The sequence below is a fragment of the Macrobrachium rosenbergii genome, chromosome 12 (assembly GCF_040412425.1).
Source record: "Macrobrachium rosenbergii isolate ZJJX-2024 chromosome 12, ASM4041242v1, whole genome shotgun sequence".
Classification (NCBI taxonomy): Eukaryota; Metazoa; Arthropoda; class Malacostraca; order Decapoda; family Palaemonidae; genus Macrobrachium; species Macrobrachium rosenbergii.
The window spans coordinates 114,404,181-114,419,078 of record NC_089752.1 but is presented as its reverse complement, the minus strand read 5'-3'; the positions used below and the strand labels follow the sequence as shown (position 1 = coordinate 114,419,078).

General features: G+C 36.9%; 1 protein-coding gene across 4 annotated transcripts in view; it reads left to right on the top strand.

Moving 5' to 3' along the window:
• LOC136843914 (gametocyte-specific factor 1 homolog) overlaps window positions 1–14,898 on the top strand; it is a 451,321-nt gene that overhangs the window by 416,596 nt on the left and 19,827 nt on the right. For 3 of the 4 annotated variants that reach the window (XM_067112826.1, XM_067112824.1, XM_067112827.1), the window contains 3 exons: window positions 10,084–10,193; window positions 12,205–12,331; window positions 13,981–14,134. In XM_067112826.1, coding sequence (XP_066968927.1) covers window positions 10,089–10,193; window positions 12,205–12,331; window positions 13,981–14,134 — 386 coding nt within the window. In that variant the 5' untranslated portion in view covers window positions 10,084–10,088. Of the gene's footprint in view, window positions 1–4,619; window positions 4,755–10,083; window positions 10,194–12,204; window positions 12,332–13,980; window positions 14,135–14,898 lie in introns of those variants that run through there. The other variant, XM_067112825.1, reaches the window with a different exon arrangement.

The following is a 14,898-nucleotide window of genomic DNA, read 5'->3' as shown; positions in this document are numbered from 1 at the left end:
CAAGATCTAACATATGTGTCCAGCCGAGGATGTTACACACTCAACATTATTAATCAGTCAATGTGATTCCAGTCACTCATTATATTAATCAGTCAGTGTTTTTCCTAGTCACTCAATATATTAATCAGTCAGTGTGATTCCAGTTACTCATTATATTAATCAGTGTGATTCCAATCACTCATTATATTAATCAGTCAGTGTGATTCCAATCACTCATTATATTAATCAATCAGTGTGATTCCAGTTACTCAACATATTAATCAATCAGTGTTTTTCCAGTCACTTGTTACATTAATCAATCAGTGTGATTCCAGTTACTCGTTATATTAATTAATCAGTGACATTCCAGTTACTCAATATATTAATCAATCAATGCGATACCAGTTACTCATTATATTAATAAGTGTGATTCCAGTTACTCATTATATTAATAAGTGTGATTCCAGTTACCCATTATATTAATAAGTGTCATTCCAGTTACCCATATTAATCAGTGTGATTCTAGTCACTCATTACATTAATCAGTGTGATTCCAATCTCTCATTACATTAATCAGTGTGATTCCAATTACTCATCAAAGACAACTGCGTTATGGCTTTCTGGATCATCCATCTCGAATTAAAGTTCCCGCAGATATAGACTCTTGTAGCAATCATGTCTAAGAGTATGCCAAACTCCTCTGTAAGCACATTCGCACTTGACCTGGAGGTCTAAAGACAACAGTAAGTATGACTCTTTAATCTGAGTATTTGAAGCATACCTCAACGTATTTAAGACAGCGTCAATAAGCTGTAGGTCCCGTTGCTAAGTAACCAATTGGTTCTTAGCCACGTTAAATAAATCTAATCCTTCGGGCCAGCCATAGGAGAGCTGTTAATCAGCTCAGTGGTCTGGTAAAACTAAGGTATACTTAACTTCTTCTAATAATAAAGAATCAAACTCCTCGCCCCCGCCTACCTTCTCTCGGAATGTGCAAAAAAGTGTGGCCACCAGGCGCCATTTGATTTATGTCAGCAGTAATCAAAATCATTTGACCACGTTCCATCAACCGCTAATATATCAGAAGACTTTTCATTTATCAGCTCCCTAATCTGCAGTGTTTTATTACCGCCAGACTGAGTGTTTACGAATCCACAGTTATACCCATGATCAGCATTTGCTGCTGCTATGGTTGTTACCGCACCAAAATCTTTTCGAGTTGCATTCCTTTGTTACGTGATTGCCACCACAGTTGCCCCAGACGTCTATTGTCATTCTGACAATACAAGCAGGTCTGCTCATGATAAGTTTCCTGAATGTGCTAAGAGCTGCCATCTTCTTCACTGTAGCTCTTACCATTTCCTTCTGCTGCGTCATATTTTCACTGAGTCATTAACCCGAGGGAAGTTCAATTCGGCATCTTAAGATCAGCAGTTTGTTCAACCCGGTTATCGATAACAGTCACGCTCAGCATCATGACGTCTTGCCTACGTAGAGGTGAGAGAATGTCCTTTACAAATTACACTAAACTATCGAGCTATCGTGGATTGTTAAAAACTTGAATTGTCATTTTTTTTATTCTTTGTAGATGACACATTATACAGTAGATAATAATGAAGGCACTATGATCACACGTGTATAAATAATGCGAAGGTTGAGTCTGGATTATTGATAACGTCATAACGATCACACCAGAGATCTTTACAGAAAAAAGGTACTAGAAGCAAGCATTTTATGAGAAGCCTATAAACTGTAACTAACAAATAAAGAGGGACCTACCCTTCAGACAAAGTTATAGCCAATAAAATGGCACCCAAAAGGAACGTAAAAGAAAACGAATGAAATTCATCGTTTCGAACCCATTGAGAGCGCTAATATGGCGGATCTTAGCTGTTATTGCATTCTATTGAACAACCATGAAGATGAGTACATGTCAGTGATCAAACTACATTATGTGCGATGGTCTGAAAAGTATTGCAAATGAGAAACTAATAAAAAAAAAAAAAGGCCACGCTTGTTAAATGTAAAATCAGGTCCACAGGAAGAAAGCGGAACATATTTTATTTTTCAAACCTCGAATTTGCCCAATCAGTGATCTATAAAAACTGTATCCTCTAATTGATTCAAATTCATCCTGGACGAAAAATTAAAATTGAGATCAGATAGTTTTCATACCAGACTTACCCATGCTGACATTTCAAATTGTATTTTTTTATAAAGAATTTGTATTTCGAGTCGAATTTTAGTTCTCCACTTTGTTCCAATTTGCAATTCCAAACAAGGCTGCCACTCGTAGGGGGAAATCCCCTACAGTAGGGGATATTAGCCAAAAGTAGGGTTAGGGGATACCTACGGGGAAAACTGTATTATATAGGAGGAAAGTAGGGGATTTTGATATCTAGTAAAAACTAAATAAATAAGATTTATATATAAAATATATATATATATATATATATATATATATATATATATATATATATATATATATATATATATATATATATTCATAAAAAAAACTTGTATTTCCTTTTTTTTTGGCAAGAGGAACTAGAGTTGATGTCTTTTTCCTTCATCAGCCATTAGAGGCGCCACCCCACCCAGCCCACCAGCACCATCGCATACGACTACAGTGTGAGGCAACTGATGAAACTATGGATGAAATCATCTGTGTAAATGTCCATTACCTTAATCCTGACAAAGACCCCATTACACGATTTTACCGCCTTATTTTCATTGAAGAAGGGGATGCCAGTGGACTTTTTGCATCAATGGAAAGTGCTTTGGAGAAGGATGGTCTTAACTGGAACAATGTAATGGGATACGTATCAGATGGAGAATATTTGATGCAAGAAGCCAACAACTCTTTTGACAAGAATAGAAACTGCTGCACCAAATAACTTTGTACTAAAGTGTTACTGTCATACTTTCCATTGAGTTGCAGAGCATGCTTGTAAGGTATTGTCGAAGACAGCTGACCAACTAATCCATGATATATACAATCACTTCAAAATGTCTCCTAATCGACAGAAAAGTCATGCTGACTTTCAAAATTATGCTGATGTCCATGCCCACCAAATTCTAAAACCATGTCAGACACGTTGGTTATCTGTGGCCCAGTGCATTGGACGGATTTTAGAACAATGGCCAGCTCTTCTCTTGTATTTTACTGCAGAGGTAAGTAAGAAGAACTCCCTGCAGCCTGAAATGATACTTGATGCACTAAAATCCAAATATGTCAGTGCATCTCTAGAGTTTTGTGATTATGTCCTTGGAGACTTGACTGGTTTAAATGTTATCTTCCAATCAAATGCATTTCAGCTTCATCGCCTTATTCCAGAGGTTGAGCGTGTTGTAAGGATGCTTTGCCAAAACTTCAGGAAGCCAGTCAAGAATCTGAGTGACATCAGTGATGACGGATCGCAGTGGTTGCCCCTGACAAAGTATATCCGGGGATAATGGCACAGGAAACCTTGACTTCCATGCTTCCACATGAGAAGGAAGCAAGATAAAGAGACTGGCGTAGGGAAGCTGTCTGCTAAATTCTCCTAATGATTAACCTCATGGACCCACCCAGTCTTGCATGCACTGTAAGACGTCAGTCATGCAAAAATACTGGATGGCAGTTCTGATGTTAGATCAGGGAGAATTCTTGCTACTGCATTTCCTAGGATCAGTTTATCAAAAGTGCAGGACACTGATCGACAGTGGCGTTCTATTTTGATTGATGAAACTGTAAGAAAGGGAGGGTGGAAGAACAAACCTATTGTGGAATTTTTGCAGTCTCAGCCGTCTTCCTGAATATGAAGACGTTGCCATTTTCATGCTTCAGATGACCTCTTTACCTCAAAGCATTGCAGAAGTAGAAAGGACTTTTTCCAGATTTAATGCAAACAAAACGAAGCTCAGGAATTATCTTGCCGTACACACCTTAGAGGCAATTTATCAAAACCGCAGAAACCTCTCCCTCTCAAGCTGATATGAAGCCAAGGCTTGCTCACTTGTATACCAATGCAAGAAAATCTGCACGGACAAGTATGGGCATAAAGGAAAATGATCAGATCCATAATGATACAGAGGCTGAGGATTTTGTTTGAATTAATTGTATTATGCATTATAATTGGTAGAATATATTGCTTTAACTAATAATTTAACCAAAATAACACCCGCTATTAAGAAATGACAATTGAAAAGAATACCAAAGATTAAATTTTCCTTTACTTCTTATGTCAAAAGAAAAGATCATTTTTATTTGTTTATTACATATTTGATTTATTGTTCAGAGATACCAAAGAATCGATTAAGTTTGCGTTTTCTTCTATTGCAAAAAATATTCTTTATTTGCTTATCACATACGTTTATTTTCTTAGGGAAAATATATTTTTCTCCACATTATTTTGCTATTAAAAATGAATAAAATTTAAATATATAAAAAAAGTACTTTTACTCAAATCATCCTTGTTAAAAAGCATTGGGAATTTGGGATCATTGGTGCAATAACTCCAATATTTAGGCTGTATGGGGATATCTTATTCTGAACTCATGTAAAAGAATAAAAAAAAAAAATCATAATTTTTGGGGTAGGCTGAGCTGGGTGATAGACGTAGGGGAAAATGAGCTAGACGTGGGGAAATGAAATTTTAGATTGGCAACCCTGATTCCAAAGTAGTTTCCTTCTCGGCCACGACGTTTCGATCGTCGTTCTGCTCCTGCTGTAAACGTTAACTTCTATTTACTGCTCTTACTTGTTTAGATCGAATCTTCTGACTTATTTACAGGTAATTTTTATTTTATATTTCCGATTGTAGGATAAAAGACCTATGGTAGTCTAGTCTCTCATGGCTTTCTAGCTATAGCCTAAGGCAACATTTCTAGAAGCATAAGCGAGATATGGGAAAAATGACAAATGTTTGGCCATCATTTAGATTTGTAGACTGGAGGCATGCCTAAATTTGGTTAATAGATGACAAATTGACATGTCAACCGTATGAAGCATGGCCTGAGCCTAAGCTGGCCCATATTTGCCGACTGCTTTACATTTGAAGCATTTCTGATCAGTGGTTTTTGGGTAAACGCCGTGTAGGCCATTTGACACGCCGAATTACTTTTAATTTCTGACCCAATACCTTTATTCAGAACTAAGCAGTCGTTCTGTGTGGTTATTACTTTTGAAATTGATTTTTTCTATAGTATTTTGGGTGCCTATCAAGAATTTACCGTTATTTTTTGCCGGTCGACCATAATTAACCTGTAATTAACCTCGGAAGTTGTATGCTGGCCTTCCTGGAATGCTAGTGCACATGCACAGCGGTATGGTGGAGCTTTTGGTAAAAAATGGAGTTTCCTACACCAGGGGGCTAAGTAACATGGCCTGCTAGGTTAGGTTAGGATATGTTGGATTAGTCTAGTTCCTTTCGTAATAGGTTTCCTTAGCCAATCCATTCTTGAACATATGGCTGTCTGATGACTTGCTGTTGCGCAGAACCAGGTAATTCTAAGCCGGCTGTCCGCGGTGAGCTAGACTGTGGCAATTGGCGTTTATCTATGTTATTTTACTTGCTTTACAAGAATTTAAAGTAATATTTTGTCGGCCGGTTGTAATTAAACTGTAATTGACCTTTGAAGACTACACGACTTGAATTACCTAACCCAGGGTAGGTCTAAGCCAGCATTCCGCGGCAAGCCGGCCCCCCCCCCCCAACCTCCATAGCTAATACGGCAAAATTGTAACCAGTAAACACCTCTAGGGTACGTTATGTTGGTATTTTTAGGGGTGTTTACTGGTTACAATTTGCCGTATTAGCTATGGAGGGTGGGGGCTTGCCGTGAATGCTGGCTTAGACCTACTCTGCGTTAGGCAATTCAAGTCGCGTAGTCTGCAAAGGTCAATGACAGCTTAGTTACAGCCAGCTGACAAAATATTACTTTAAATTCTTGTAAAGCAAGTAAAATAACATAGGAAAACGTCAATTGCCATAGTCTGGCTAACCGCGGACAGCCGGCTTAGAATTACCCAGAACCATTCCATAACAACATGACAGTACGGCCTTTCTCCCAATGGCCCCCCCCCCACCTAAAACCCTGCGTTCCCAAACGGTTCTCAACCATGTTGGGTAGATATGAGGGTAATAATAATTGATGGACAATAAACAACACCACCTCCTTCATCAGCATCACTAAAAGCACGGTATAGGAAAAACCAATTTCCACGGTAATAGACCGTGCATAGCTGTTCTATAGTTTTACCCAAACACCTAAACCATATAGGTAACCTTCATTTTTTATTGCTCAAGTTAAATTTAGGCCTAAGCATTTATGACCTTCATTTTTTAAGAAATGCACCAACAGGAATGGTCTGTAGGCTGATGTATAAACCAAAAGATGAGTTTAAAGCAGCATGTAAAATTTTTACTCCATGTTTATTGACAGTAGGCTAGCCTGTTAATGGCAAGACACGATACAGAACTTTCGTCACCAGGCCAATTACAGGGAAGCTGCTACTCTTGATCCTGACCTTTCCCTACTGAATTTAACACCTAGACCTACCGTAGGATGCCAGGTCTTACCTGACCTGCAGGATAAGCCTCACTGAAACTGACCGAAGGTGCTGTAAGTCGTAAAGTATATTACAGTTACGCATCCTGACTCATACCATCCCTTATGTGATCAAGGGCATCAAGCCCTAGGCTAGCCCTTAAAGGACGGGCTAATTATATATCATCCACACCCCAAGATTGGCCATTTTAAGGAAATAACACATCAATGGAAAGCGGAAGATATGCAAATGCCCATGGTGTAAAAATAAATTTTTTTAATTTTTGCTATCTTCCATGGGAAGTTGAAAGTGACCATTTATCACCCTGTGGGAGGCCTCTTTTACAAAACACTCGCAAATTTTACCAAGTTATACATGTTTTTTCTAATAATTTATTGTATTTTCTAAAATTTTAAATTATAATTACAGCTCACACAGTATCATAACAGATAAGAACTAGAATTGGTAACAAATTCTGAGAATATTTGTTGTAAAATATTTACGTAAATTTACTGAGATCGGGAGAAGCAGTAACTTTTTTGGGGGTATGTTTTTTTAATATTTCTTTGCGCTTTCTTTGCAAAATGACAATTATAACTGACATCATTTCATAAAAGACAAGAACTAAAACCAACAGCAATCCCTGGGTATATTTATGAGCAAATAAATAAAAAGATGTCATGGGAGAGAGAGAGGAAAAAGACGTCTCCCCATCAAGAACAATACTGATCTCCCTGAGATGTCCACTAACTGAGCTGAGCTGAGTCGAAAGTTGCCACCAGTCATTTGTGGGCCATTGAAGTGATGGAAACTCTTTCCCGCTCGATACAGCCAAATGTATGGCATGTAACATTAATACTTACATGAGGATTCCCGTTCCGTCACCCAAAACCTGTTATAGATATTCATATGGGTATTCCCGTCTATTAAGGGCTAACCTGTGTGACCTGGAAGCTACTCCTTCCCCCCCACCTCATCCTAACCTGACCTGTAATACCATAAATCGTAAACATGAAATACAGAAATACAATTCATTCCAACCTAGCATACCACCTTTCTCTTTATTGGCTCCCATTTTATATGCATTGTCCATGGATTGAAGGGTATGGGTAAAAGGCAAACACTTGCTCTTGCCCCAATCTCCATAATTCACTTAAGCTAGCCAGATAGTGTGTTTTTTTGAAGGAGAGGCATTTATCAACAGGATCACTTTTAGGTGGATGATTAGTTGTTACATCTTATTTTATATTAGATTAATAAACTGGATATATCAGGCATGAAAACTCAGAGAAAATGAGAATATTTTTAGTCAATTCTAGTCTGCTGAATGACTTTCGAGCACCAGCTAAAGAGACAATTATGCCTAAAGTTCTGTACAAGATATAGATTTTAGCAAGCTTACATAGCCTATATAAGTTGTTTCTTTTACGTAAACTCAGGGTATCTTGTTAATTGGAGATAGTAAGTTCTGCTGTAGCAAATTCTTGCATATCTCTTTGATTGTTCTCTTCACCTCCCAGATATACATCACAATTGCAATATCTGTGTCAATATGTTATACATCAGGGATTTTTCACCTTCTTACGCTAACCTGTGGGCTGCTCATCCCTTATGTGGAAAACGTAATTCCTTGGTTTTTTTCCTTCGAGTGAGGTTACAAACTATCCACACTCTGGTGCAGAGCCTTGTTATCCTCAACATTATACGTGCCAGGATGTATAGGATCATCCTTACCCTGCTTACTTGACCAGGAAGCAGATATCTCTGGATTGGAGATCCACACCAGTTGTGATCTCAAGATAATTCCTCTTGCCTGAGGGATGACAGTTTTAATAGCCACAAGTCAGTCTTGCCTAAGGCGTGAGTCTTTTTATAAAAGACAAAGGTTTGCATTCTTGTAGAAACAAACAGACAATATTTTAGATAAATTTACATTTTTCATGGGTACACTGTACAGTGCTAACCAACCCTGCAGTTGCCTATTGCTGAAGACAAAAGTGATGCTGATGCTACCCTTCTGATAGTCCCCTCATCCCTTCTCTTTGCTGCCAGTTAACTACTTTCTAACAAAGCTTCAATGACTGGAACAGCTATTGCTGAAAACATCCCAAAATGAGAATTGTCGAATTTGATCAAATCAGTTAAAAATTGGTCAATGAAATCTTGAGTAATTTTGTTGTAATCAGCAAATTAGATCAGTATTTTGAAATTGGTTTCAACTTTTAACTATTGGTTCACTTTAAATAGACACTTGTCATTTGTTTAGTGCATCTTACTCGAATAATTTCAAATAAAATGTTAATGTGATAGTTTTCTTATTTTTGACAATGGGCCAGATTGTCTGGATGCTCTATACTCCGCTACACTAAATATCTAAAAATAAGCACAAGTTCATTTTGTATATGTAAATATTTTTTTTAATAAATTTAGGCAATAGCCTATACAGGCAGTCCCCGGTTTACGACGGGGGTTCCGTTTTTACGCCGTGTCGTAAACCGAAAAATCGTCAAAAATCCTAAGAAAACCTTACTTTTAATGCTTTGGGTGCATTGAAAACGATGTAAACTGCATTTTTATTGAGTTTTTCATAAAAAAAAAATATTTTTTTATTCTGCCGTTTTGGAGCCATATTTCTTCCGTCGGATCAGCATACGATGCGTCGTAACCCTGGAACATGCGTCATAAACCGGGAAATAATTTCTGATGAATATATTTGAAAAGCGTCGCAACCTCGGAACGTTGTAAGCCGGACCCGTCATAAACCGGGGACTGCCTGTATGTAGATTTTATGAAAGTTCATGTAGCTCAAAGAAGAGGTTCTGTATTCTTGTTGGGGGAAAGGCTGTTGCAAAAAAACTACTTTTCTACTCGCACCATTGTTCTTGAAGAATCCGTGTACTGTATATAATATGTCAATTATGATTTTCATTTGGGTTGTCTTTGAAATCCCTTAATATGACTGACTGACCGATTCAAATTTTAGATCAGCAGTAAATGTTTTGTAGAAAATTTAATCTTAAGGTGTGCTGGTCTTCTCCTTGGGAGAATATTGATTATTGTACTGAGCACAAACTGGAGTGGTATTATATGTCTGGTTTTGAAATAATAAAGAATTTTTCCATCTTGTGCTACTTTACACATAAATATACACTATAGTGCTTTAAGACTAAATATCACATAACTCTTTGTATCTATTCTCAAACCCCCAGCAATAATTTTATCCCTGCAAGTATTAAGTAAAAGCGCTTTGTTCCAAACAATATACTTTTTATAGTCATCATCTCTCATTGTGTTTTTTGCCATTATCTGATGTTGTTGAAATAATTGCTCATTTATTTATGAAACACAATATTCTATACAAAATATGATTAACTTTTATTATATCATTTTACTTTCCAAATTACTTTTCAGGCATTAAGGGGCATACTTGAAAAGCTTTTCATATTCCTTCATCTGTAGTCTTGTTTAGATTTTAACTGCAATCATTTAATCCTTGTACAGAACCAGTCAAATAGACATAGTAATTTTCCTTTTTGCTGCTCATAGAATCGTATCACTTATTGTTTTTGCAGAAATCATGTCAAATTACAGAGCAACAGAAGAGTTGCTAGACTGTCCATTTGATCCCGTCCACAGGATACTTCCTCATCGCATGACACGTCACATAACAAAATGTTGGAAGGTAAATTGAAATTTATTTAGTAAAATTATTTTAACTTCTTGGGTATTTGAGAGTTGTCTGTACAGTGCATAACATCTAAAATTAATCTAATAGCTAGGATATCAGAGGTAATATTCTACCTCCATTTCCTTCTAGAATTTACTGCCAATTATTTGATAAATGATGTTCATATTAATGGATATTTCCTTTTCTTTTTTTGATTGGTGTATACAGTACAATTCTCATTTATTAATTTGTAAAGAAATACATTCATTTCTAAGGAAATATATGTTTAGATAAGCTCTCTTGGGATAGCAAAGGAAGAAGTCTAGTATGTAATGTTATAAATAAGATAGGAAACGTAATTCCATACAGTGGTACCTTGATACTTGGGAGGCTCTTAGCTCGTACAGTATGGTTATCGGATGTTTTGTCCAAGTAAAAGAGGCTTCGTTTTTGTCCATTTGCTCAGCTCTTGGATTAACAGAGACAACCAGCCAGAAATGTGTATGGGATTAAGTGCATCGCGTATGTGTGCATGCGTGAGTGGTTCCCAGCTGTAAAAAAGGGCTAGCGGGCAGTTTGTAGTTCTTGGTCAGTGCACAACTCTGCTAAACACACACACACACACACACTCTCTCTCTCTCTCTCTCTCTCTCTCTCTCTCTCTCTCTCTCTCTCTCTCTCTCTCTCTCTCTCTCTTGCAGAGACATGGAGCATGACTTTGGTGAAAAAAGATTGTCCAAAACTCAAGCCAGTGCAGGACAGACCTGCTCTGTTGAAATGCAAGTTGTAGCCTCCTCTTGTCTGCTGCTCAGAGCCCAAGAGTTTTTCAGAAAGATAATGTTCTCAAGAGTAAGGTAATTGTGGTGCAGGTGGCTGATACTGTAGTATAGCTTGGGCAACTGGGAGTGGATGAAAGAAGTGGTTGGCTCTAATGCAAAAAATACCTCAAGGTGTTGTTTCAGCTCACCTTTCAGGCTTGGGGGCCAAGTTGCTGGAAGAGTATAATTTCTAAACAGGAGTTCCTTTCCTCTACATGACTTTTTTCTATCTTTAAATCCCAGCTGAAAACCCTTATGGACAAAGCCAAAGACTCTAATCCCAAGAGGTCTCCAAAGGGAAATCAGCCTGCAGAAAAACAAGCTATAGGAGAATGTGATAGATAAATAAATACTGTATGAGGGAATAGAAGTTAAGCCCATGGACCAGCAGGTCATCTCCAGTATCAAGAAACTCTACACCAAAGCACTATTCCATTGTAGTGACTTGTTTTGGGTCTGGAACAGGTTAATCCAGTTTATATTATTCCCTATGGGAAAAGTCAGTTTAGTACTGTACTTGGACAAATCAGCATTCCGACATCCTTCTGGAACATATTAAGTCTGAGTACTAAGGTACCACTATTTATTTTTGATTACCTGGAGTTGACAAGTAAAATATTCTATGCATTTGGAAATACTGTTTGTTACATTAATTTCACATTTTATTTTGTTTTTAATTGCAAAGGTATGCTTCTGTACAGCATATAATTTAAATGGTAACAATACTATAATGTGTGTGAATCATAGCATAACATAACCTGGCCTGAATACAGAGTAGGTACTTTGAAAATCTAGATTCAAACTTTGCATGGAGTGTAATATTATAGAATTATAATTCTTTGTCAGAAAAAAGGTTTCAGTATGGAATAAGTCTTTTCATATTTATGTAATGTGAGCTTTACTTTCTAAGTTGACTGGATGGTATAGATCAAATGTTTCTGCCAGTTTTGCTGATGATTTTTTATTACTGAACCTCATAAATATTCAAAATGTATTGTGACTAATACATAATCAATTTAGCATTAGTATGTACAGTAGTTTGTTTTTATCTGGTGTTTACGATGGGATAAGGCATCATTAATTGCGTAGCTGCCTTATGGAAGGGGACATAACCTAATAGCCATATCAGCAGGTTTGCTGAACAGGTAGGTGCCAGAAAAAATGAACTTATATAGTTTATCTAGTATACTGTAATCTCATTTTTCCAGAATCACAGAGATGCTGATGTGAAGGTGTGCCCTTTTAATGCAACTCACATTATAAAAACGCCACTTTTCCAGTCTCATATTGTGTCTTGTCCTGAACGCGCCATTGTTGAACGAGACATCTATCTATGTAAGTAATTTTGACAAGACTGAGTAGTAATTTAACCTGTTTGTGCTGGTTTTGTCAGTGATCTTAATGCCTCTTGCTTTTGACAAGCATATTCAGTATAAAGCATCAACAAAGTTGAGTTAAATGTTTTTACAAAATTGATCCATCATAAAATTAAACTTGAAAATGTTGCATTTTGGTGGTGGTTTAAGAAAAATTTTCATGATTACCCATAGAAGAAATACCTAGGAAAAATACAATTTATTTTGAAGATTTATCACATTTCTCAAACTTTGTATGGCTCTGCATTTGTGTTTTGCCATGGTTTTGTTGATATGCATGAACTCTTTTTGCATGAGGCCTTTACTACACAGCAGTGTCAACTCTGTCTTTAAATTTGGAAAGCTGTATGACTCCACAAGAATCAGCTTCAAGGAAAGGGAGCTTCCATAACTTGTTAGACCATAATAGAGTATACCTGTAGGCTGGGAAATTCAAGTTATCTAAAGGAGTCTTGATGGTAGGTTTTGGGAATGATAAATTATGTCTTAATTCCAAAGTCCCAGGGAGCTATTAGTGATACCCTTTCTGCCAGAAATGGTCTTTGTTTTGCTTGCTGTGATTTTTACTCCTTTTCTGTATCCCTTTCATAGCTTTCAAACATTTCTAGAGCCTCTTCTGCTGTTCTGCTCTTATCACTAGGTCTTTGCATATAGCAGGTCCCTGGTGCCTCTTTTCCACACTCCTTTCTAGCTTCTTCCATTATTATGATAAACAACAAATGGGTCAGGGCTGGTTCATAACATGCACCAAATTTATTGCAAATTCTCTTAAAACTGCTCCTGTTTTGACTTCTTATCTTGCTTTCTGGTAAGGTAACGCCACTAGCTGAATGAGTTTTTCTTGGTCTCTTCCTTTTTCTTCTTTCTGAGGGCCCTTTCATAATCTCCAGTTGCTATACAGAGTTTTCTACTCTATTGTTACCTTATTTCAGGATCTCTGAATTCATTTGGATAATTTTCAGATATTACGTCAGTCGTAATTTTTCAACTCGACTACTTAGCTAATACATTTGCCATTTTGAGGTTCTTTGTCTATCTTCCCTGCTCCTCTTAGTAGCCCTTGCTACCAGGTTTTTTAGCCCTGTTGATATTCCTGTATGTATCCCTGTCATCTTCCCTGCTTGTACATCTTGATTCAACCACATCTAATATATTTATTACTCTGCTTCATAATCCTTTTTGATTTCTTCATTCCCAGTACTGTATCTATGTTTCTGTTCTTTTGCGTTTTTTCCCTTCTCTGTCGAATCACCTTATAGTGGTCTGTTGTTGTTTGTACCATTTCTCTAAGCAACTTTAACCCATGGCTCTGTCAGAATTCCAGTGGTACTTTTTCCCATCTGATTGCTTTCTCCCAATCTGTGTCTTCTATCATGTCCTCGAAATCAACTGTTGCCGAGGCAAGAAATTGTTAGTAAGTAATTACTAGACACACATGGGTGCAAGTTTTAGTAGCTATCTTAATAGGTGGTAATTATTAAAGTAATAAATTTTATTATGAAAATTTGTATAACTTCTGGTTTGCAGCACAAGTATTTTGTCCGTGGTATAAATTTAGAAGTTATCTTGAGGATTTGAAGACTCAGTTATTCCTGTTGAATTTTACAGCTAAAACAGTTCATGATCAGCAGCTAAAAAAGAAGAAGAAAATGAATGAAGTTACAGAGTCTCCTTTGTCTACTTGTGGTGAAGACTGGGATTCAGAGTTGCCAGTTTCCACATACAAGCCAGAAGAGCATTTGATTCACCGTGATATTGTCCGGTAAGTTAAATAGACATAGGCATAGGCTTACATTATTTTTATTGGTTGAGTAAATATGAACATATATTTCACTCTTTTGAAAGTACTTGAAGTAGATCCCTTAACTGTTGAAACAACCCAACCTGAGGTCGACTACAGTTTTGGCTTCTTTTGATACTTTGAGAAAGGCTAAAATATTGAACCAAAACTGCTTATCTAGCCTTTCCCTTCATTGCCATTATACTGTGATTTGTCTGGCAAACCTATGTAACATGAATTTCAATTCTGATTATTTGCCTTTTCCCAACAATCTGTTTTGCACGTTAGTTGTTGCTTATATATTTTTTTATTTCATGGTCAGTCATTTTCCATTCATCTCACCTTAGGTTTTTCATTTTTATACTGTACATATTGCTGCTTTTTGTACCCTGTGCCCTTTATCTGTTCTGTATTCAAGGCCAATTGTGTCCTCTTCATATTCTTTTAATCTCTCCTTCATCTGAGTGTGTCTACAGACCAGCATGAAAGTTTTTGTGTCACACTAGTATTCACGTTAGATATACAGTACGGCACAGGCATTTCCCCATTTATGATGTTTCATCTTATGATAAATCAAGTTTGCGATGGGATTAGCAGTTCCGATGGTTTCGAAGTTATGAAGCAGTTTTGATAAGCCAATACTGAAAATATTTTAAATTATGTGCACAACAGGCAGCGTACGATGGTGTCATGAACTTCTTGGAGTTTTATATTTATGGTATAGTAATTCATATTTCATTAAAGGA